Source organism: Blennius ocellaris, assembly GCF_963422515.1.
Source record: "Blennius ocellaris genome assembly, chromosome: 6".
NCBI lineage: Eukaryota > Metazoa > Chordata > Actinopteri > Blenniiformes > Blenniidae > Blennius > Blennius ocellaris.
The window spans coordinates 17,942,191-17,964,901 of record NC_137655.1 but is presented as its reverse complement, the minus strand read 5'-3'; the positions used below and the strand labels follow the sequence as shown (position 1 = coordinate 17,964,901).

The window sequence follows — 22,711 nt, the reverse complement described above, 5'->3', positions numbered from 1 at the left end:
GTTGTACACCAGACACTCATATCAGTGTAATCCTGCTAAATATTTCAGCTGAGGAGATAAAAGCAAACATCTCTATCATCTCAAGAAAAAAAAAAAAAAAAAACAATTTTCACAAAACTTACCATTATGCATGTACTATTGATCTCTTGTGATCTCCAAGGGACAGCCTTGCAAATGGGTAATGCTCTGGAACTATGAAATATTTCAGGTAAGTTACATAAGAAAGACAGAATTAATACTTTTTGTTCACACCAGCCATGTAAGAAGAGTTAAAGTGTCTTACTTCTCACCCTTTCTCTTGGCGCCACAAGTCAAACAATAAATAATTTGGGTGGGTGACACAATCAGACCGTTTCTGGGGAAGAAGTACCGTGTGAATTCAAGAAGTGCATCTTTTTCATTTCCCCTTTTCAGCAAAGTCAGTGGTTTCATTGGTAGTCCAGACAAGATTAAAATCAAATAGGTAGCTGAGTGCTTGGTAATTCCTTCAGAGCAGTAAGCAAGACACATACAATTACTCAATAATATTAAATTACAATTGGCTTTGGAGACATTTAAACAGCATGATATTCACAGTGTCTTTCATTTACAGAAGTATATTCAAACTAAAGTGAGACACGGAACTAAATGTTTCTGTCCATTGTTACAGTGTCTCTTTGAATAAGTTGTTGTATTGTTTATGGCCTTCAGTTGATAGCACACCCCTTAGGCTGAACCAAAAGTATGGTTGGGCTTGAGGATTGGATGGCCACTCCAGCACAGACTGCTTGTATAGCCTCTTTCGTAATCTCAAGTACTTTGAGTTGCAAGGGACTTTCTCCAAGAAAATCAACACAATGACGTCGTCTTTTTCGTCCATGAGTCGTTGCTGAGCTATGTAGAATGCTGTCTTGAAGTTTCCCCCTTTCATATACTTCTGGGTGAGAATGAACACTGTCCTCTTGCTCCTGTGGATGCTCTGGGACAGGTTGTCGATCAGTGGACATCCAGGGATCCAGTCTCTTTCCTCCAGACACAGTGTAAAGTGACGGTCGCCACAGCGCTCCAGTTGAACACACATTTCCTTCGTCACCCACTCCGACACAGCGGGATCATCCTTGTCGTAGATGACAAAGGCATCATAGACTTCACTCTGGGAGCACAGGCGTCGATAGCCTTTGAGCTTGGCCCTGCAGAAGTGGTATATGTACCAGACGTCCCACAGGAAGAGATGGCTGGAGACGGGCAGGGTGAGGAAAATGAGGGTGACAGAAGTCACCAGGATATAAAGGATAATGGACAGGTTGTTGTGTTGGCAGGCCAGCAGGTCAACTGAGATCACAAGATGACCCCTTTGTGCCCCTGGACTGGCACAGGTGACGTCTGTGCCCAGTTTAGGGATGGTCACGTTGGTCCTGTTGAGCCAATGGACAAACCAGGTGGCATTGCAGGTGCAGACGAATCTGTTTTTGTGAAGAAGTAACATGTCCATCTGATTAACAACGTCATCTGGAAAGCTGGATTCTTCAATATGTGTTATGTGATTAGAACTAAGATCCAAATATTTTAAACTGTAGGCATTTCTAAGGAAATCTGATGTGAGTTTTAGGATTTGGTTATGACGCAAAATTAGCTTCTTAAGAGTTGTGGTGCAGTTTGACAGACTGGAGGGTACAGTGGCTAAACTGTTCCCACTGAGATCTAAAACTTGCAGAGAATGAAGATATTGTAAATTTTCCCATGTAAAGCTATATAGTTTGTTGTTTTTCAGGTGGAGTTCAGATAGCTTGTCTGGTAGTCCGGTGAACACTTGTGACTGAATGTCATGGAGGTTGTTATCAGAGATGTCAAGGAATAAAAGATTTATTAATTTCTTGAAATAGTTGAAATATTTGGTGTTCCCATCTCTCCACAAAACGTCTAAGCGGTTGCCTCTGAACTCAAGTCTCTCCAAAGATTCACTCTCAAGCTCAGTGTTTGTGGAAGTGGAGATCTCGTTGTGGTTCATGAGCAGTACTTTCAGTTTTTTTAAATGTTTGGTGAAGTTCAGCATGTGAGTAACGCCTTCTGATTCAAAATAGTGGTTGTTATTACTGAGGTCCAAGATGACCAGACTTTCCAGCTCTTGAAATGCGGTGGAGTAGAGCAGGTCCAGACGATTCAAGGAGAAGTCTAAGTACTGTAAATTAGTCAGATGGATGAATTCCGATCCATTTAAACTTTGGCTCATTGCATTTCCAGACAGATTGAGACATCTCAGCTCTGTTAGATTTAAATATTTTGAGTGCAAGAAGAAGATGTTGTTTCTGCTCACATCAAGGGTTTTGCCAAACTGACTACAGTTTGCATTGACAAAGGATGTAACAGTTCCAAGCTCCTTATCTTTATATTTGCAGCTGCGTGCATATTCATCATATCTGAAGTAATGAATCTCTCTCGCCTCATTGTATTGGTAGTGAGCAGCAGCTGACATGGGAGACCGGTCAAAAGGCTCCTTTTCAGAGTATCCAACTGCACCTTGCCCATCGGAGGGAGAAGATATTTTGTTGTCCGACAGGCTGATAATTTTAAAGCTCTTTAATTCCATCAGAATTCTCAGGTTTGCTATTTTAATGAAGTTTGTACCCAGATCGACTACCTCTAGGTTTTTCAGAGGTTTCAAAGGAGCAATGCTGTCTGGTTTGAGCTGCTGAAACACAAAACCTTTCAGTCTGAGAATCTTTAGCGACCTGAGATAGGAGAAACTGCAGTTCAGTCTCAGTGTCTCAGGATACCGCTGAAGCTCGTAATTAAATGAAAGGTCCAGTTCTTCAAGTTTACCAAGTAGTTTTGGAAAGGCAGCAACCCCTATCTCCCGTGCTAAAAAATTTGACGACAGATCAAGGACTCTGAGCTCTTTCATTTGAGCGAACCATTCGGGCGTCACTTGTGTCAGTGAGTTACTATGTAGGCGCAAGGTTTTCAGCTTTGTCAACATTTTAAAAGCCATGTCGCTGATTTTAAGTGGCGCGTTTTCTGGACATGGGGTGCACGGAAAGGGGGCGTTGTAACACCGAGGACAGTTTCCACTTATGTCTAGAATCTCAAGGTTGGTTAAGTTTTTGAAATCCTCTTCAGTGACCATTTGAATGTTATTGTTGTAGAGATACAACTCCTTCAAGGTTGTTGGCAGTTGGGATGGAATAAAGGATAAGTTATTTGACTTCAGAGATAACAATTTTAACTTGCTAAACTGTGAAAATGTGCCATCTTCTATAGCGTAGGACTCATTACAGGGATTGCGGTAATAGCAGTTTTGACCAAGGTAAAGCACCTCAAGATTTTTGACCTCAGACAGGTTAGCTATAGAAAGCCTATATATGTGATTCACTTCCAGACTCAGCAGGGTCAGATTTGAAGGCAGTCCTGTAGGGATACGGTCAAGCTGATTGCCATCCAGATACAGAGCTTGCAGATTCCTCAGTTTGATGAAGGTATTTTCCTCAATCGTCAAACTTTGAGTGCACATGCGATCCTTGGGGCCGATTTTGATGGGCACACAGTTGCACCTCAAGTCGATCTCTGTCAAGTTCTCCAGACCGTAGAAAGAGGTGGAGTTTAATTCAGGAATGTGGTTGATGGTAAGCGTCAGATTGGTGGTGTCCCCTGGGATGCCCGCGGGGATATGTGTGAGGCTTCTTTCGGTGCAATCGACCTTCACCTCACTCCCGTTGTTGACCTCGCTCACGTCACATGGGAGCGTCTTCGGGTAGGAGATTCCTGCCCTCAGTACCGGGGCACAGACCCAAAGACCCAGCAGTGCCATACACATCTGAACAAAACCACAGGAAACTATTGAGAATTTTGAACAAGCGAATGTGAAAGTTACACAACCGTATTAATAAATCAGACGTGTGGGAGATTTCAAGCATTATCATATAATGTCTTTATATCTGGGTCAGATTTACAGTATATCTTCCTTCAAAGTACAACTCAAGAAAAGCACAAGTGAATAACCATCTTCTGTACAACTGTGTAAACCAACATATTTAATCAAAGTCGGCCTACATGTTCCTGCCCATTATCAGTATATGCTGTAGTTAAAAAAGAAAAATTCATACTCACCAAGTAGGATGGCATTGTTGAAAAGAGGCCGTTGCCTTGAATAGAAAGTTATCAGATTGAGCAGGGTTGAAATGGAATGTAACACTGACAGTCTGTTACAAGATGATAAGATGAGAGCAACAGGTGTCTAGGTTCACCAGCGTGTGTATTATTAGCTGGGCTCACTTCCTTATTATCACAGGCCATGCACATGTACATGTTCAACCTTTTTTTGTGTCTGAAGGAGTCCACTCATTACTGTTTGCAAAAAACAACAACATGTAGATGATAATTCTAAATATATTTCTTTCGTAGATGAATCAGTTATGATATGTCTTTGCATTATTGTGCAGTATAAAGCATAGCTATACAAAGTTGCTGATCACTCATGAGAGCTAGTGCTAACCACAACAACCATTCTTCTTTTCAAGGGAATGTGAAACTCATGCCTCTCTTTGGGTATATCAGGTCATGTAATTTGCATCAGGTTAATGATATTTACAAAAATGGTACTTGTATATTCTACTTTATATTGATAAGTATGAAACGTAACTATTGAGATGCACTTGGCATAGTCAACATGCTGAATATTAAATGTTAACACTAACATCATGAGCATGGCATCTTCCCCCTTGAGACCCACGAACATTAAAAGTAGCACCATGTCAATAATCTCACAGGGATCTTGGCCTGGTGGCAAACATGTGATCACACATATGTATAACCATAATGCATACTCATAAGGAAGGTAAAATCATAAATCATTAAAAATGATTACTACGCCAATCACAGATGAAGAACTGTTACCTTATGAATAATGAAATTTAAGGAGCATATGTGTATAATTCAGAGAAGAAAGTCTGCCAGCCCCTGTGATTCAGCTTTTAATGCTATAGCGAATAACTGAAAAGGAAATGGATGCATTTGAATGTGCTTTTAAACCCAGCTTGAATAAAAACATGATGTTGATGTGAGATTGATCAGAAACAACACGTTAAAAGACAGAAACAAATACAAGAAAATTGCATCAGAAACTTCAAAAGTTTGAATTTAATGGTGTTGACAAAAATAAGAGGAAAATACTCAGTGTTCGTGTGTAAAGGATCCATTAAATTTAAGTGACTTCAGCAAATTAAAGATCTGAATGCATTACTTGATATATTTCCCTTTATCTTGTCCTTTGCAGTGATTTGTCAAGAGCTGTGTATGATTCATCCAACATAATATGTATTTTGTTGTACAATTTATAAACAAGGTACTAATAAGGTTGTAACAATTTACATGTAAAACTCCTAACACAACCAACAAATCACGAAAATATTCCTTATTATATATTATATTATATCATATAATATTAGATAATATACTTAAGAAGTGGGTCATATACTTTTTCATAGATGCCTTAATATAATCTATTTAAAACTTTAATTATTCATATAATTAATTTTTTCTTTACATAATAAAATAGTGTATACACAAGGCAAAATTAATAATTTTTTCACAGCAGTTCACATCGGTTGTTAAACCCATGTCTTATATGTATGGCTTCAAAATCAATAATTAGGACAAAATAACAGTTTTCTTGTTAAGCAGTGTTTTCAGTGAGTGAGTTACTGTGTTTATCTTAGCAGACATGGTGGCAGAGTAATGTGTCAATGCATTCACACTTTGGTCACTGGGAGAGCCCCCTGAAGCCGCTTCTGCAGCTTTCAGCAGACACACATAGTTCGTGAGCACCTCATCCACCTTGGCTACCACCTCACGCCGCTCCCTCTCGGCGCTCAGACCTTCCACCAGAGACATGCAGGCTTGCGTGAGGCAACAAAGTGTGTGGAAGCTGTGTGTCAGAGTGAGGAGCAACTCTTCTGGGCTGCTGTACTCCACGGCCATTTGACTACAGGCTCCGCTCAACACTTTGGCCTGCATGAAAAGCAGCTGTGAGAACGATTCAATGTCAGCCTCATTGACCTCCTGAACGTCACCCCTGGACGTGCGACCGACACTGCAACGCAACACACTGATCATCTCTAAGGCATCTTTCTGTGCAAGTGCAAACCCTGTTTGAAGGCTGTAGGTTTTTCCCTTCATTGAGTTTATGTGGGCCAGCCTTGCTTTGAGACTTGTGTCAGTCAGAACTGTGGTGACCTTACTCAACTCAGCTTTGACGTCTGCTTTGAAGATTGTATTTTTCTTGCCTCTGAAAGAAACCAAGCTTTCAGAGAACCGTGCACGTGAGGGCATCGCTCTGTCTTCATCGCCATCCTGAGTGTTGAACTTTCTCCTGCGGAAGCAGTGACTGAACGGCCCACTGCTCCTCCACGTACTTGCATCCTGCCTCGATACTGTTGACTCTGGCAACAGCAGAGATGCTCCTCTCAGCACTCGTTTGCCAGTCGCATCAGAGGCAACAGAACCCTGGGACAAGCTCTTCGGTAAGGTTTGGGCAGAAAATGTCCTCGGCACCTTTGGGAATTCTTGAGACTGCAAATTCTGACTGTCGCTCTTCCCTGTAAGTGTGGCTTTGGTCTTTTCTATGAGTGCTTCTAAGCTCCTAGAACCTGGCATTAAGGTGCTCCAGTTCCTGCTGGGCATCCGAACCCTGCGTGGCTTCCTGAGGCTGCCTGTTGTGGAATCATGAGAAGATCCGCTTGAAGAAAATGCCAGGGCGTGTGGGTCGGGCTTGGGGCTGGCCTGGGTGAGCCTACTGGGCCCTGTGCTACTTTGTAATGATGAAGGTGACATGGTTGTGGTGGTGACTCTGGTATCATTACAGAGAGCGAAAGATGTCTCTTCCCCCGCCTTCTTCAGCTGTGTGCAAGCTACACTAGGGGCAGCAGGAAAACAAAGAGAACTGTTAAGCATCTTGCTGATAGTAATGCCATGTTCTTCATACATATCAGCAGTACATGTGTGGAGAGACATTTACATTTAAATTAGTGGTTTTTTTCAACAGAGACATGGGTATAATACTTCAACAAGGGATTTTTTACTACACTACAGCACTACACTAATAACCTCCTTGCATGAACCTGCAGACAGTTAACTTAAAGAGAACAAAGAGCTAATCTATAACTGACTCTGTTTAAAGGCAATGAAATCATTTCCTGTATTCAAAGCTTAGTTCTACGGAGGGCTGTGTGTTGAGTTATGTTTAGGCCTGACTGAGTCCGAGTTCTTTGTGGTGCCAAAGATGACGGGAGCAAAAGTGTACGATAAAACCAGACATTGCCTTCAGACATTGTTTTGTTTCCAATACCATGATTCAAAAATCAGATGCTTTACCCAGCTGTTCATTCATATATTGAATTAACAGCTGTATCAATGTCATTGGAATAAGAGAGCAGTCAAGCATGCTTCTTTGAATATGAAGCAGTTCTTTTATGTAAAGACATCTTTGTGTTTACAGTCTAAAATGATGCTCATTATCAGCATGTCATCAACAGTAAATCATCCTTTAAAAGGAAAGTCAATACAAGCAACCTCCTTAAACTCTAATTGTGTTACAGATTAAGCGATTTGCAGATTTTATAGCTTCTCAGTAGCAAGTGCTTCTTTTAAACACCACTGATTGATCTGCAAAGTGGCCAGTGCAAGGCATTTAAAGAAAACCTTTTTAGATGTTGAATTTTTAACATGCCATAATCAAACACTGGGAAAACTACCAGGAATATCCTATTTTCATTACTGAATTTCTCATTATGTATCTCAAAGAGATATACAACATCAATCCAAGACTATTCATGTCTAGAATATCACTAGATTTTTTTTCCCCTGACTGATCCTTTGAAATAAAGATCTGTGATTTCTTACTGTTATTGTTTGTATGCAACTATTTAGACACAGTAGAATGAGCACCTTCCTCTTTAGTTTTACCTGTGGTTTCTTTTATCTTAGTCATCCTGTGACTGCCATCCCGTGCAATCCCGAATCCAGGCTCCGCGCTGGTGGCTGCATGGATCTTCCGCAGCAGGGTGTGATCCATGGTATGACCAGCTTTTCCTGGCCCCTGGGCCCCATAAGCCTTCTCCTCGGCAGTTACGTAACTCGGTCCCTTCATGGAGGACTCGGACAGTACATGCATATTGTCTGTAGCACAAAGGGGTGAATCCATGGGCGTAACACAGCTACTGCTGCCTGTGCTACAACCGGCATCTATGGATGAACACTGTGAGCTCTGAAGAGAATGAACGCCTTCACTTTGTATTGATGACATGCGCTTAGTCACGTGGTAGTCATACAGTCGTGTGATGTCCTGCTCCGACGGTGGACGTTTCATTTGCTGCTGCTCGATGTCCTGTGCAGTGGCATCACCCTCTGCAGTGACGGGCCCTTTGGATGGGGAGAGGAGACGGGCATTTAACTGCTGGCTTCTTTCATCTAAGTCCTGCCTCTCTCCCTTTGCTGTCAACCTGTCTGCGTGGGAAGCCTGTGAGTCATTCACAGATTCTGGAGCAAGAGTCTCTGCCATTTTGTTGCCGGGCACCCTCTGCTGCCATTTTTGATGCCTGTCTTTGAAGTGAGTTCGCCCCAGATCAAGTTGATTCATGTAATAGGAATCTCTCACAGTGAAAGCATTGTACTTTCCGACAAGATGAGGAGGCTCTTCTTTAGCTGAATCTTGAGCGGCCGTTTGTGATTTATCAGAGGAATAGCAGGTATCTCCTTGGTTTCTGCTCTCTGTCTCCCTGTGTTTTCCCCTTTGTCGGCTCATCACTGATCCCATGTGCATCTTTGTGAAGTATTCACTGACAGATTTTATCTCCATCGTCTCTGGCTCCATCTCGCCGCCATCTGAGTGAAACATCTGCGAGGACGTAACAGCAGAAGACTTTGCCTCCTCCTCATGATGCTCTGGGTGGCTGTACTGCATTGCTCCCACTGCACCATCGCCAGGAGCACTCACCTCTGCCTTTTCCTCAGTCATTGCATGGTATCCTTCTGCCATGGCTATGTGCATCCTCAGGTGATTCTCTCTCTGAGCAGTGGCCAGCTCGGAGCTCTCTGTCATCTCAGAGGAGTTTGTCTCATTGCCAGAATCCGAAGACTCCGGGCTAAATGCTCGTGAAATTTCTACACCTGTATATCACAGAGAGAAAAACATTTTGTTAATAACTTCAACTGAGGCACTTATATCACAGACTAGAGTGAGTGAAATTGAAATATTAATGACAATGACAATGTAAATCGGTATATAACTGCAAAAATGAGGTGGATGTATCAATTATTGCAGAGAATACTGAATGCAATCCATTACATGTCACTTCACGCATATAACTCATATAAGTCATGCAGCTTCACAATTTTTGGGAAAATGCAGTCTTTCTTCTTAAAAAGATGGATACAACTTGTTTGCCATACATACGTATATAATTTTTGTTTGTTATGTGAAATTAAGATCTTATATAAATTATTCCAAATAATTGTTATCTGGCATGAAACAAGTGTTTCTATCCATTAAAGTGTGATAGACTACTGTCTTCAGGTGGTATCATATCTCAGTCTAATGTTTAAACATCTCATATTTCATTCAGCCAAGTGAATTGGAGGCGGGGGCAGATCGATGGGGGTTTGCTGGGTGGGGAGAAGGGTATTGGAGGTATCAACAGCTCATGCATCCATGGGACCTTTGCCCCAAATAGAGTCATTCAAGTGTTTAATTTTGTAATGCAAGAAAATAACAAAAAAAGAATGGCACTCAAGATAGAGATAAACAGTAGAGTGTGATCTGTAAAGAGCTTCATCTTCCGCTCATCACTTCTGCTACGATTCTCAGAAAAAGGAAGAGCCATAGGCCAGACTATACTCTTCTGAATCAAAATAGGTCAATTACAAAAACTTTAAAATCCAAAAAACAGAGGACTCCTTGATAAATTAAAAACACAAACGGTTGAAAAGGAGAGCACCACAACTGTGCCACGTGAAAGAGACTCATTCTAAGGTGTGTGCTCACACTGTTTTTGCACTTTGCCATTTGGACAGATGAAACTAAATTAAAGCTTACACAAAGGCAGAGATGAAGATTTTAAAGCGAATGAAACCATCACCACTGTGTCACATGAAAGAGTCACATTTGCAGTCAGTTGTTATGGGGTTGTTTTTCAGCATCTGACACTGGGTGACGTGACACTGTTCAAGGCTTAATGAAATCAGAAGATTATCAAGGCTCTCAGTAACATCAGAAAGCTCTGTGTCGGTTGCAGGCTTATCGGCTCACATAATGGCCTAAATCGTTCACAGAAAAGCACCTGAGACTGCATGAGGAGGAGAATATTTGACTGTGCAAAGTGACCTCCCGGGAGTAATGATCTTAATACAAGTGAACATTTATAGATAGGTAATAGGTGAAACCCACAACTACAATACACATTGAGCTAAAAGAAAACAAAGATGCCTGAAAGTCTCATTAAGTGCTACAAAGACTGTCAACTGATTTAATGAGACATTGGGTTGTTTCTTTTTGGACCAAGGACTTCATTTCATCTGTTAACATCTGAAAATTGCGAAGCGTGATGATTTTGTTTCCTGATCTTTTTCAACGAAAAGCAACACTTGGATTTTGTAGCGTTCAGCTGATGAAATGAACAACATGATGCACAAAACAAATTAGAAACAAATAAGTGATGGAATAATGAATGCAAATGGAAACATAGAACAAAATGGACTTTATTGGAAAAAAAAACAACAGCAACAAATTAAAAGTGAAATGGCTGGAGCTGGTGTGTTGTTAATGAATGAATGTAACAATAGTATAAGAAGAACCTGTGCTACTCTCTGATTGTGCCGGACTCTGTTCCTCAGACGCGGCAAGGGCCTCAAGTGCCTGCAAAGTGGACACCATGGCGTCATCCAGAGGCTCGTCGGGGCCCTCTGCTCCATGGGTGGGCACAGAATCTATGAGAGATACTGGGATGTCACCACGAGCCCCTTGAGCACGGACCCCAGCTCCCTGGTGCTGGTGCTCCTCCTCATCAGAGCTGTCCCTGAAGCCGGGAGGTGGAGCGGCAATGGCCATGTTAAGAGAGTGCAGCAGTACGTCGTTGTCCTCCTCGTCGTTACCCTCTGGTGGGGGAGGGAGGGAGGTCAAGTCGATGATGTCGTCACTGGACCCTGAGAGCGACAGCAGTGTAGGCTTGTCGATGTCACTCATCACCAGATCTTCCTCGCAGCTGATGTCATCCTCATCCTCTGCGTCATCGGTTGTCTCCGCGTAGCAGATATCGTGCAGCAGTGGCTCCTCGATGCACTCAGCAGTCCCAAAGATTTTGGTAGAGTAGTGATAACTGTCTTCAAGGGCATCCATCATCTTATAGTCCTCCTCCAGACGCCTGTACATCGGGCTGTGATTGTCTAGAATCTCCGCGCCTTCATCCATCAGTCTCTGGTAGCCCAGATTTTGGGGATTTACAGAGTCTAAAGGAGGGTCTCCAAATATAAAGGAGACCTTTGCACTCCTGGAAGAGTCCTGGGGTTTTTGCCTCGGGACATTCAGATAGGTTTGGGTACAAGGGATTCTGCAGCACTCTGCTCTTTCGGACATATGAATTGTGTGCTGTGGTTGGTGAATCTCAGTTATGTAGATGGGTTGGCCTTCGCAGCTCCCATGGTCCAGGTAGTCACACTCCTGGTTCAAATACTCTTGGCTGCACCTCTGGTTGTTTCTGTCTTCACATCCTTTATGTGGTGTGCTGTAGGTACATTCGATGGCTTGGTAGTTCTGCTTCGTTCTTACTGCATGGCCTGGAAAGAGGAACCAAAAAATATGAAAGTCATCATAACAAAACTTCCTGATGAATCACCTTGTGATTATTATAGACATACTTGTTTCCATACTGTCTGTGTTTTTGGCCACATTGAAGATGGAGCGCCGAGAGTCTACCAGTAGTCTGTAGTAGCCAGCAGTCAAACAGGCCAGATTCATTGCATCAATAGACTCCATTACGAGAGTGATGGGCTGTGAAAGAGGCACATGATCAGATGACAATCAACACAAAATAAATGGAAAAGTGAAGTTGTACAATGACTTTATTATAAGTCACTGTTGTTGAGATGAAATCGCAGTTTGTTTGTTTTTGTTTTCTCCCAAATGGTCAGTACATTGTGTTTATTTAGAAGAGCAGGTCATTTGTTCACCTTGACATCCAGAACATGCAGTTCAACTCTAACCCTGTTCTCATCCTCAGTATACATCTCAATGCGGTTCACGTGACTGAAATCAGCCAGAAGTGCAACCAAATTTGTCTTGGTGTTAATCACATGACTGATTCCATATTTGGGGCCCACTAACAGAGTCACTTCTGTGTGTTTCTCGCCTTGCTGTGAAAAGAGAAGAGAGAGAGAGAGAGAGACAGTTTACATATTGCTTTTATAAGGTATGTGACATCGGCTGCAAACAATCGAAGCAATGCTTTTTACTTACAATTAGTGTGGATTTAAACACACGTCCCCCATAAAGCCTCAAGTCACTGAGATACTTCAGATAGTGGACCTTTGCCTGTAGGGCAGTGAGCTGCAAAGCAGACAAAAGTTGACAAACACTTGAGTTGAACGTTCACCAGAGGATTTAAAAAGTGCAACATCATCCATTGAAACTTCCCCACTGATTGACTATTCGATTACTTCCACTAGGTGGTAGCCAAGGGTCACATGTGGTACAATGTAAAAAGCGAGGTGGCCAAATAAAAAGCTACAGAAATAGGAAGAGGAAAAAGAAGAAAGGCATCCCACTCTACCTTTTTTCCAGGAGGCACCAGGTTTTGGTTGGTTTTGAGGATGTGGGTGAGAGCTTTTTTGATGTTCTTCTCTTTCATGCTCGACAGCACTGCAGGAGGCAGGAACAATGCCAGGCCCCACTCCTTCCTACAGATGAGCAATTCATAAAGATTAAAAAAGGTCATCGTTCTTGACCGCCGATCGATCGACTTCACCCAGAGGTGGTGCATTCATTAACTGACAGAGTACAATCAAAGTCACTGCCTAACTATGAATGTTTCCTGTCGTGTTGCAGCAGCACTTCACAATGCCCGTGACATCATTATTTTACTGTTCAACAGTTCTCTGGCTTTAGTAGTAAAGCTGCAATATACTACCAGAAAGAACAAAGGGGCTTTCATTAGGACACATGCAGTTAATTAATGCAAGCACGGTGTATTTTAAAATCCCATCTACTTACTCAATGTACTTCAGGGAAACTTTCTGGGACTGCTTAGTATTGATTGTTAAAATATACATTTGCAGGGCAGCCAAACGTAGGGCTGTGTCATATTTCAGCTCTGAGCCAAATCGCTCCAGCACCACGTCATTACAGCTCTATAGGAGACAAAGACACCAAGCACAGGGAGACATTAGACGTCCATCGCGATACACCTATTGCAGGAGTTGGATATTTGTATGTTGTCTCTATTGGATTTTGCCATGCTGTTCTGATAACAACACCAGCCTCCGCCAGACACCGCTATGATATCTACCTGAACATAGAGGTATTCAAAGGCTACTGCATCTCTCCGAAGCAAGTCCACTGGATCCTTTGGAACAAAAGTGATTCGAAAGAAACACTTCATCTTGTGCGATCCTGGCCTCTGTGTCACCTGGAGTACAAGTACAAGACAAAGCAAGCCAAAATCGTCATTATGTGTATGCATTTGTTATTTCTTCAAATCACAAGATTTTTCTATTAAAAAAAAAAAGATCAGAAAAAGTACTCAAGAATTGACAGGAACTAAAAATACTAAAGCGCAATCTGTAACAGTTCATTTAAAATCAGTTCAAATAGTGAAAACAAAAGCTTTTGAAAGGATTTGATGAAAATATCTGATATATATTGATGACATGTAATGAAGTTGGAGTTAGCAGATGATTAGCTTATCTTTGCATATGGACAGAAACAGAAATATCGGCTTTTCGCCAAAAACTTTTCCTTCTGTGATGATAATTGATTAATTGACGTTAAAAGAAAGAAAGAAAAGAAAGACATGCCAAAAAAGTTTTTAAAAATTAGTAATAAAAACTTGGGTTTTTATTACTAATTGACGTCCGAGAGTGCGCTCCCACCTGAGTTAGCATCTCCTGCTCATGCAGGAGCATGAGTTTGCTTGCAGATCCCTCTGCTCTTTGCTCGAGCATCAGCGAAAAGTGCTCAATACTCTTAATGGACAGCTTCTCTTGCAGGGTTAAGATGACATCCTTTCACACAGATAATGTCATGGTTAATACAACAAGCAGGCTCTTCCTCCTCAAGTCGCTGCTGTCAATCATTTTTACATGTAAACACATACTATGCATGATTACATGATTATTCAATGCCGTGTAAGAAATGTAAACTGTGAAAATAGAAAAACAATTCAACAATTCAACAATTTGACTTGTGAAACACAATAATGCTGTTTTAACCGCTCAATGTTTGAGTCATAACTTCAGTTCAAATGAATCACTCGAGGCCACGCTAAGGAGAAAGAAATGCACTTTAAGATGTACAGCACGCCTGTGAATGCCATTCAGCATTTACACAGAACATCACTTTGGTTATGTAACAGCATCTCATGGTGAAGGGAAGTTCTTCCCAGCACCTACCTTAATGGATGTGTTGCTGTCGAATTTAAATGATTTAGTCTGCCCATTCTCCAGGTACACCTTCAGAACATTTGGCATAAAAAGAAGGGAGTTGTCCTTCACAGTTTCCTGAGGATAGAAACATAATTATGACAGCCGCAAGAATAGATTTTCCATTATCTTCTTAACGAAATTTCACAAAAGGTAAAACTGTAATTTTGCTCCAAATCAAAAAAATTAATAAATTCAAAACAATTTCAACACCTTTTTTTCATTTTAAGCCAACAGCCATGGAAATTATACTAATAACCACTTCTAACTCTGGTTTGCTCTCATGATTTTTTTGTGTTTTTGTTGTCAGACGACCAAACTGAAAGAAAGAAACACTCACAGAGACAAGACTCCTTTTTCAGGCAATCATAACATATTCCTTATTTCATTTAAGTGATGGTAGTGCAGTGCGCATGAATAATACAATATATAGAGATGATTTATTTATTTTTTTAACTTGAAAAGGTTTTTTTCTTTTTTTTAATGAAGCTCAGGCTTTTGGAATTGAAGTCAGCTCCTATTATCTCGAGTTCAGAACCTTGATGTGTGCGGAGTGAGTGAGTGTTCAAGGTTACTTACTGGAACCTGTCCATTGATGATGACCTCTTCAGCAAAGCGGACTTTAACAGGATTAGTCTTTAACTTGGCCTTTTTGGCTGCGCTGATGAATGCCGATTTAGGTGACTTTTTAGAGGGGAAAAAAGAAGAAGAAAAAAAACCCCTGTGACTTTTGAAAACATTCAGCTCCTTCAGAAGTGAGTCATGTCGCTTTATTTTTCTTCAAATAAATCAAGGACACGGTTCTTTCTTAAAACATGGCAACTTCCATTTATTTCATTTGCTGCTGATGCAATTATGGCGGCACTGAACAAGGACATACGAGCGAGGACAACTTCACCACCATTATGTCATTGAGCCTGCAAAGAAACTCCTCGCAACCTGAAGTAATTATGTTTATAACAACTTGGTCCTCCTAGTGTTGTTATCCCGTGTTGTCTCACATTTCTGTACAGTTGCTGTTTTATTTTCTCAACTTGATGAATGGTTTCATTTTTGAAGGCTTAACTCTTAACACGCTGGTGACTAAATGAAAATCAAATTTGCATGATCCAAAGGGTGAATGGTTTGCGATATAAAAGACTATATTTACTGTCATCGTGTAAAGATCAGATTTTTCTCATGAAGCTCCTGCCACGCAACAAACAACACAGTCTACGTTTTGTTTTCTGTCAGCACGCACGGGTCTATTTTTGGAGAGAACTCAAGCATATTCCATTTCCCCTGATTTATTATGTGAACTGTAAACAAAGGCCGAATATATGCTCCTGGCACTGAGTGTTCATCACCATCTGGTGCTCTGTGACTCGAGTAAATGTTGACGTGGCAGGTTCACATGAGGTCTTATGAGGATCTAACGCTATAACATGAGAGGACTTGGAAAGACTGCAGCAATCAGACTCCCTTAGTTAGCCTGGCTCTAACACTCAGCTAAGGCATCACTGACATTGTGCCAGCATCAACATATGGCATGATTAACGACTTGCTTTCATAGAGTCTACGAGATAATCAGCTCCAAAATCGCAAACAGCCTAATCACCAGTTACTGGATTTCATTCATAAAGGAGCAAGAAGCTTACTGGGTATGGCTGAACAACAGTCAGCAGTATGGACTCCTTGCAGCTCCTGCAGGACACACAAAAAAACAATTTTAATGAAAGGTTAATTTTTAATAAACGTGATTTATGAACAATAAAACAAAAGTCTGTGGCTAAGGGATTTTCTGTGATCATAGTTGGCAGGAGGAACATTCTGTCCTGGTGAAGTTCCTGGCAGCGTTGTACTGCCATAGGGCAGAATTTTACTGCAGTGACAGAGCCCATTCAAGGCCACGGGAGCTGTGAAGGAGTGGCCACATGGGCACTTTTCCCCATACTAATGTACTGTTTACCGACTGCTGCACAGGTCATACAAGGACCAAATGCTCACAGTCAGCTACTCAGCTGTGTCAGTGAAATTAATCTAATGAGACGGTTGAAAAAACACCAACACCAGCTTACAGCTGAATCATGGTGAATTGAGCAGGTGTGGAGAATAATGAGCCAAATTCATCCAGCTGAAATATCTGGTTGGTTTCATAGCACTTTGGACTTAAAAGTAGGAAGAAACATAGTTACAACATATTATTGTCTTGAAAAGTAAGTCACATTCGATTAGGTGTTTACATGCCTTCCATCAGAAAGGGAGAGACAAAATATAACTTGACAATGAACGACAAATGTTGCCTACAACATGTACATTTTGGAACAGAGGTTGAAATGCACGTTTACATAAACCTATATTTTCTAAACAATTGCAAATAGACACATTATCAGACGTTAAAAGTATGACATTTTACCATTTCATAGTATTTGAATTTGAGGACAGTTGGTATTTATATTAAACAATGGTCTATAAATATATGGAAATCACCCAGATCAATTACTGGCATTTTGAAAGAGGAAAGTTGTCCCATTCTTGCCGAACACAGGCTTTTGATGCTGTTGCAATGTGTGTTGCCTTGCTGAAATATATCAGGATTTCCTGAAGGTATTGTCGCTGGACTGTAAACTGTACAAGTCATAGTTTAAGATGCCTTAGTTTCTGAAAATAACTTATTATATTGAGTTACAAGATCAAAAAGTGGATTACCTTTTGGCCCATTTTGGATTGTGTACACACAGCAAAAAGCCCAGAGTTGAATTAACTCCTCGTGTTTATTTGAGTCCGACAGCTTTTTCTTTGCACATTAAAACTTCAAAACCCACTTGTGAATTAAAAGCCAAGACAGTGACTTATGTAAGTGTTCCTGAGCCCATGCAGTAGTCTCTCGTACAGAGTCACACCTGTTCTTAAAGCAGTGCCAACTTACAGTGTGACGATCACAGCCATCCACCATTGACCATGTCTCTTGTCTCTTTGTTCGCTGAGGTTTCATCAGATTCTTTGAACATTACTGTTGATTGGTTCTTAAAAAAATATGTACTATTTTATATGGGACAACACTGTATTGTCCTCTATTTGCTTTTCTGGAATCAACTAATTTTTTTCAAAAACCTCCCCCAAATGATTGGAGTACCACTGACATTTCCAGTGTTTTGTTACCTGTGTTAAAGGTTTTTTCTCCAAAATGTGCTAATATTTGTACAAATTCGTTTGAGTGCCAACAACAGCAAATTTGATAACATCATCCAGATGGAAAAGTCAAACTTCTCGTCATCGCTTAACACTGTATGACTCTGTTAAATACCATATTTCTAACACCAGGTTAAAAGCATCTCACCTTGGTGTGTTGTCATACCTGACAAGGTCAATGACCCTCTCCCTGGGTGCTGAACTGACTGGCTCATCATTAATCATGATGATCTCGTCTCCTGGGATCAGCTTGCCCTCTGACGGACCCCCTGAAAAAAACAAAAAACAAACATTAAACGAGACCAAGAGGTACAATAAACACAGTTATCCCATCTTCTTGATGTTTCATGGTTTCGAGTCTTGTGACCTAAAGCTCTAATAAGCGTGTGCTCACTGAGGGCTCTTCAAACTGATGAATCACCTTAGTAAACTACACCCTCGGTGGGTTTTCCCCGTAGCTACATTTTAGTAGGATTTCACCTCCCGTTGATACAATTACAGTCATAGTCTTGAATGAGTCACGGATGTGTCAGAGCGCTCGGCGGAGCCGGGTCACATTACCTGGTGTGACTGAGCGGACAACCACAGGTTTCTCACTGCCTGCCACAAATCCAAAGCCCAGCACGGGGTCTCGCCTCATCTCCACCTTCCGTGGCGCTGGTGGCACAAACTTGTCTCCGTCCAGGCGAACTTCCTCCAGGGAGTTGCTCTGGGAGACGTGGCTGTGGAGACGACGGAACGGATGGAGTTTCAATTACAGAGCTTAAACCAAATTGTACCTCCCAACCGATCCAGCTCTACCCTAAGTAGTGATTTTTGGTTGAATGCGAGCCCTTCGATGTGCCTGCTGGGATTTATATGAAATAAAGAGCAGAGCTCTACTCTGCTCGCTGGATGCTTTAAATTCGAAGTATCTGATAAATCGCTACATATAGTCTGCAGGTGTTGTGACTATTACTCTTGAGGTTTCGCAAAAAGCTTATTTTGATAAACATTTGTCTCAATTACTCTTGCAAACAATTCAGCTTTCATAATGTGATTTTGAATGAAACTATTTCTAATCAAGCTAATTAAAGACATGCCCTTGAATCCCTATATTGTTCTTGCTGCTTAGAGGGGTGACAGAGGATTTTTCCCATTCGTCACACTGTAACTAAATCTGTATTATAAATACTTGCATTCCAAAACGTAACTGCATGTGCACATGCACATATAAACAGCTGAATCAATCATGAAAAGGAATGACCGACAGCAAAAAAGAAACTAAATAAGCTGTTTTATAAGGATGGTGAATAAGAGGAACAGAAATAATTTCCTTTCAATACCCAGAATGCTTTAGGACAAAATGTCGAATCTGGTTTTCAAATGAGGAACTTGTATAATGCTGCAAAAAAGAAAAAAAGAAACGAAAACGTGGGTGCAGCTAATCAAGCTCCAATGTTTGTATTCTCACATCGTCTGCATGAAACAATAGGCATCATTTACTTTCCTGCCATCTTGCTGCATGATTATTATCTTCCAACCTCTTTTTTTTTTTTTTTTTTAAAGATGTGGACAAACTGCGTGTAACTTTCACATATTCTGTGATCTTACAGATTTCCACAGTGTTCCTTTACTCTCTCTGGCTGCAAAAACAGCAGCAGCAGCAGCAGCTCCATATGGTGCCAACAATGTTGGTTAATTAAAGCCGTGGGCAGACAGTGTGTAATTCACAGTTATTCTTGACACATGGACTGTTCACCACTAAATACTAACAATTAATCTTTTGTGGCACAAAGACACACTGAGATCTGTCAGTCGCATTAGTAATGTTCGAAGAAGAGAAAAAACAAATGAGCAACAAGGGCAGCAGGTTCAGGGATGTCAAGGGATTGTCAACAAATATTTTGGGGGTGTATTCACTCGCCGACTAATAAACAAATGATCTTCCATTTAGATGCAGCTGTTAAACAGAAAGCTGAAGAAAATAGATGGTGGACGACTGCCTTTTTACTCATGTCTTTCTCAAGGGTGAACTCAAGCAGAGCCTCAGTTCTCTGATGCCTTTGCCTTTTCTGAAATTAGAATTAAAGATAATGACCACTGTCCTTCAAACATATACATTAGATACCCAGTCCTCCAATAATCCCAATCCATGAAACAAAACAAAACAAAACAACAAAAAACAAACAAACTATAAAAGACCAAATAAAGCAAACATTAGAGTTGCTAAACATCGATTTCACAATCCAATTCTGGTGAAATTGGGGTTTTATTGTGAAGAGATCATAACTATGGAGGAAAGCTTTTAAAATAACCACTCAAATCTTATTATACGGCCTATTTCAAACAGGACAAAGATGATCTAAATGTACTTTGTGGTGCCCTCCTTTTGTTTTTGTTCCAGGGCAGATTTTGTCTTGTGAGATTCCAAAGAGGCTGGAATGATCCATAAAAAGAAAAACATTTCATATGATAATTTTCTTTTTAAAGAGCAATTATTCTGTAACCATAATCAAAATTCCTCAAAAATTAAGTAAACATTCTGGGTAAATCCAACTGCTTTGCATTTCAAGGAAAATGCTCTTAATCTTCCTCCCACTTGTGTCTTTGTCAGTGTAACCAAAAATGGATCAAAACATGACAGACATATCTTTAAAAAAAAGTATTTAATTTTGTTAAAAAAATAAAAAAATAAAAAAGTCCAATCAAGAGAAGTCAGTCAGTATTGGTAACAATCTGAACAACAATCTAAAAATCAATTTAACATCTGAAAACTCATGTGCCGCTGACTCCAAATAAATAATAATAAAAAGTTATTATAACATGAACTGCTAGACTGTCATGTTGATGCCAATGTACACATGAATACATGCATTTCTAATTCTGAGATTATCCTTTTTGTTTCAATTCAATAATTCATAGCCCCCAGTCATCCATTGGTCATCTGCATTTTGCATTAATGTGAAATGAAAAGATTCAAACATCATTTTCTCTCTCCCTGCACACGTTCACAGTGAATTGATTCAATATCCACAGTTTCTTGTTTTCTTGAACTTCTGTTTTAAACCAAATTCTCACAGGAATAGCAAAAGCAACCAAAAAAATCCCACACATGGAAAAAACAATGTTCTTCTCCAGTGCACTAAAACTGTTTGTATTTCTACAAATATGAAGCAGCACAACTGTGGTTATTATAACAATGCGGGGAATGTCAGTTCAAAAATGGGCTTTGTCGACTTACAGGGATGTCTTTTGAATGCTTTCAAATACATTGTAAGGTCGGCAGTGCTACAAATGGAGCGTTCACCCTGGTATTTCCACAGAGAGCTACTCAGAAAGTGTTAATGGCCATGCAACCATTATCCATCAGTGGAAAAAAAAAACATTTCTAAAAATCATTTTGATGGACAGCACTTATGTTTTAAGCATTTACGTGGGGGAACCTGGTTTCAAATGAGGCAGGGATGACATCCAGTGTAAAAACTAATTGAGTCCACGGTGCAAGTTGCAATGACTTTCTATGGCAAAAGACAGTAAGTAAGCGTCTACATAAGTGTAGCCAGATGATATGTGCCAACATGATTCAAAGAAAGCTCAGAATAACATCTAAAACAAATAAACTGCTGGAATCATGAACATCGTGATACCCAGTGTTCAATATAAATTAAAGGGGATTTCTCCACCTCTGCAAATATGCCTGTTTAGCATTAAACAGTTTAACTTTAGTATTGAGTCAAAAAATGTAATTATTCATTTGTAGGTTTTTTTTTTTTTTAAGAGAGTTTTCAAATGCCAGGGGAACTTGAAGCAGATGATGGAATTATAGAAAATGTCAACCAAACACTGGTGTTTGTTGGTGTTGCTCTTTTTACAGATAGCATTTTCTCAAACAGGTACTAAGATGATCAAAGAAAAAAACTGAAATGTTTCCATTTGTGTTTGAAATTGAAGACTTTTATAGGAAAGAACACTTTAATTGGCAAATATAATAATAATAATTTGAGTGAGCTATTCTAAAAAAAAACAAAAAAAACAAAAAACAATTGAATTATTGAATGTCTAGTAGAGATAAACTGCATATGTGACATGCAAGCTATTTCTATCAATTTAATGTATTGCACTATTGTTGTCTTTAACGCTGTAACATTACATCAAATACTTCAATATTTTTGAAGGTCCTTCAAGACAAATTCAAACTTAGTTTGAATTCGAATGGCAGTTTTACTTCACAAATGGCAAAGTCAACAGATTGTGTGAAAATCAAAACCATATGGACCTGTGCATTCAGGAAGAATACTGTCTCCTCCCCTGTACGGCCACCTGCTAAAGATGGCTGGTTTCCCATTGTGCAGACAGCCATGCATCTGATTGTCTCTAATCATACCCATTAGTTGCTTGTGCAGTCCCCCAGCCCTTTACACAGCAATCACAAGCTGCTCTGTGAACTTCATAATGAAAGAGATGAACAACAAAAATGAGCAATAAGAAATGCTGGAAGGATTCTGACTAAACAAATAGTATTTTCAAGTGTTTTCTTGCTGCATAATTTTGATCAAATGGAATAAGCTCATGATTGCTGCTCTGAAAGCCTGGGCTGACGTGGCTCACAACTTGTTGGTACTGAGGAGGCTATATTTGAACAGTCTGGAAGACATCCTTGTTAAATGTATGCACTAAAAGCAATTATTTATACTCTTGCTGTGTCACTCACTGTTCCCACACAGAAATGGCTACTGTGACTTGCCTAAAGCTTCCAAATCCCTTAGATGCAACGAATACTTTGGTGAAGTCGGCTAAAGTAATCAATCACAATTCACTATTCTTTTATATATTTGTGTATAATATTCTTCATATTTTCAGCTCAAAATTGATGATTATTTAATTTGAACGATTTCGTAGG

The 22,711-nt window shown here is 40.3% G+C and overlaps 2 protein-coding genes across 2 annotated transcripts in view; both read right to left on the bottom strand.

The window, feature by feature from the left end:
- Nucleotides 1–643: 643 nt before the first annotated feature.
- LOC308131569 (toll-like receptor 7) lies at nt 644–3,790 on the bottom strand (the record flags this gene model as incomplete). The annotated part of the gene is made up of 1 exon (XM_080498345.1): nt 644–3,790. One exon carries the CDS (start codon nt 3,788–3,790, stop codon nt 644–646), a length of 3,147 nt encoding a protein of 1,048 aa, XP_080354471.1.
- Nucleotides 3,791–5,622: 1,832 nt separating this feature from the next.
- The window catches only part of LOC308131865 (FERM and PDZ domain-containing protein 4-like), a gene marked incomplete at both ends in the record, with an annotated part of 29,865 nt that continues 12,776 nt past the window's right edge, over nt 5,623–22,711 (bottom strand). The window contains 15 exons of the mRNA XM_080498738.1: nt 5,623–6,881; nt 7,936–9,138; nt 10,822–11,799; nt 11,881–12,013; nt 12,193–12,375; nt 12,479–12,568; nt 12,792–12,918; nt 13,232–13,368; nt 13,527–13,646; nt 14,110–14,241; nt 14,629–14,736; nt 15,238–15,342; nt 16,296–16,341; nt 17,996–18,098; nt 18,391–18,551. Of these exons, the coding sequence (XP_080354864.1) occupies nt 5,623–6,881; nt 7,936–9,138; nt 10,822–11,799; nt 11,881–12,013; nt 12,193–12,375; nt 12,479–12,568; nt 12,792–12,918; nt 13,232–13,368; nt 13,527–13,646; nt 14,110–14,241; nt 14,629–14,736; nt 15,238–15,342; nt 16,296–16,341; nt 17,996–18,098; nt 18,391–18,551 (4,885 nt within the window). The remainder of the gene's footprint in view (nt 6,882–7,935; nt 9,139–10,821; nt 11,800–11,880; nt 12,014–12,192; nt 12,376–12,478; nt 12,569–12,791; nt 12,919–13,231; nt 13,369–13,526; nt 13,647–14,109; nt 14,242–14,628; nt 14,737–15,237; nt 15,343–16,295; nt 16,342–17,995; nt 18,099–18,390; nt 18,552–22,711) is intronic.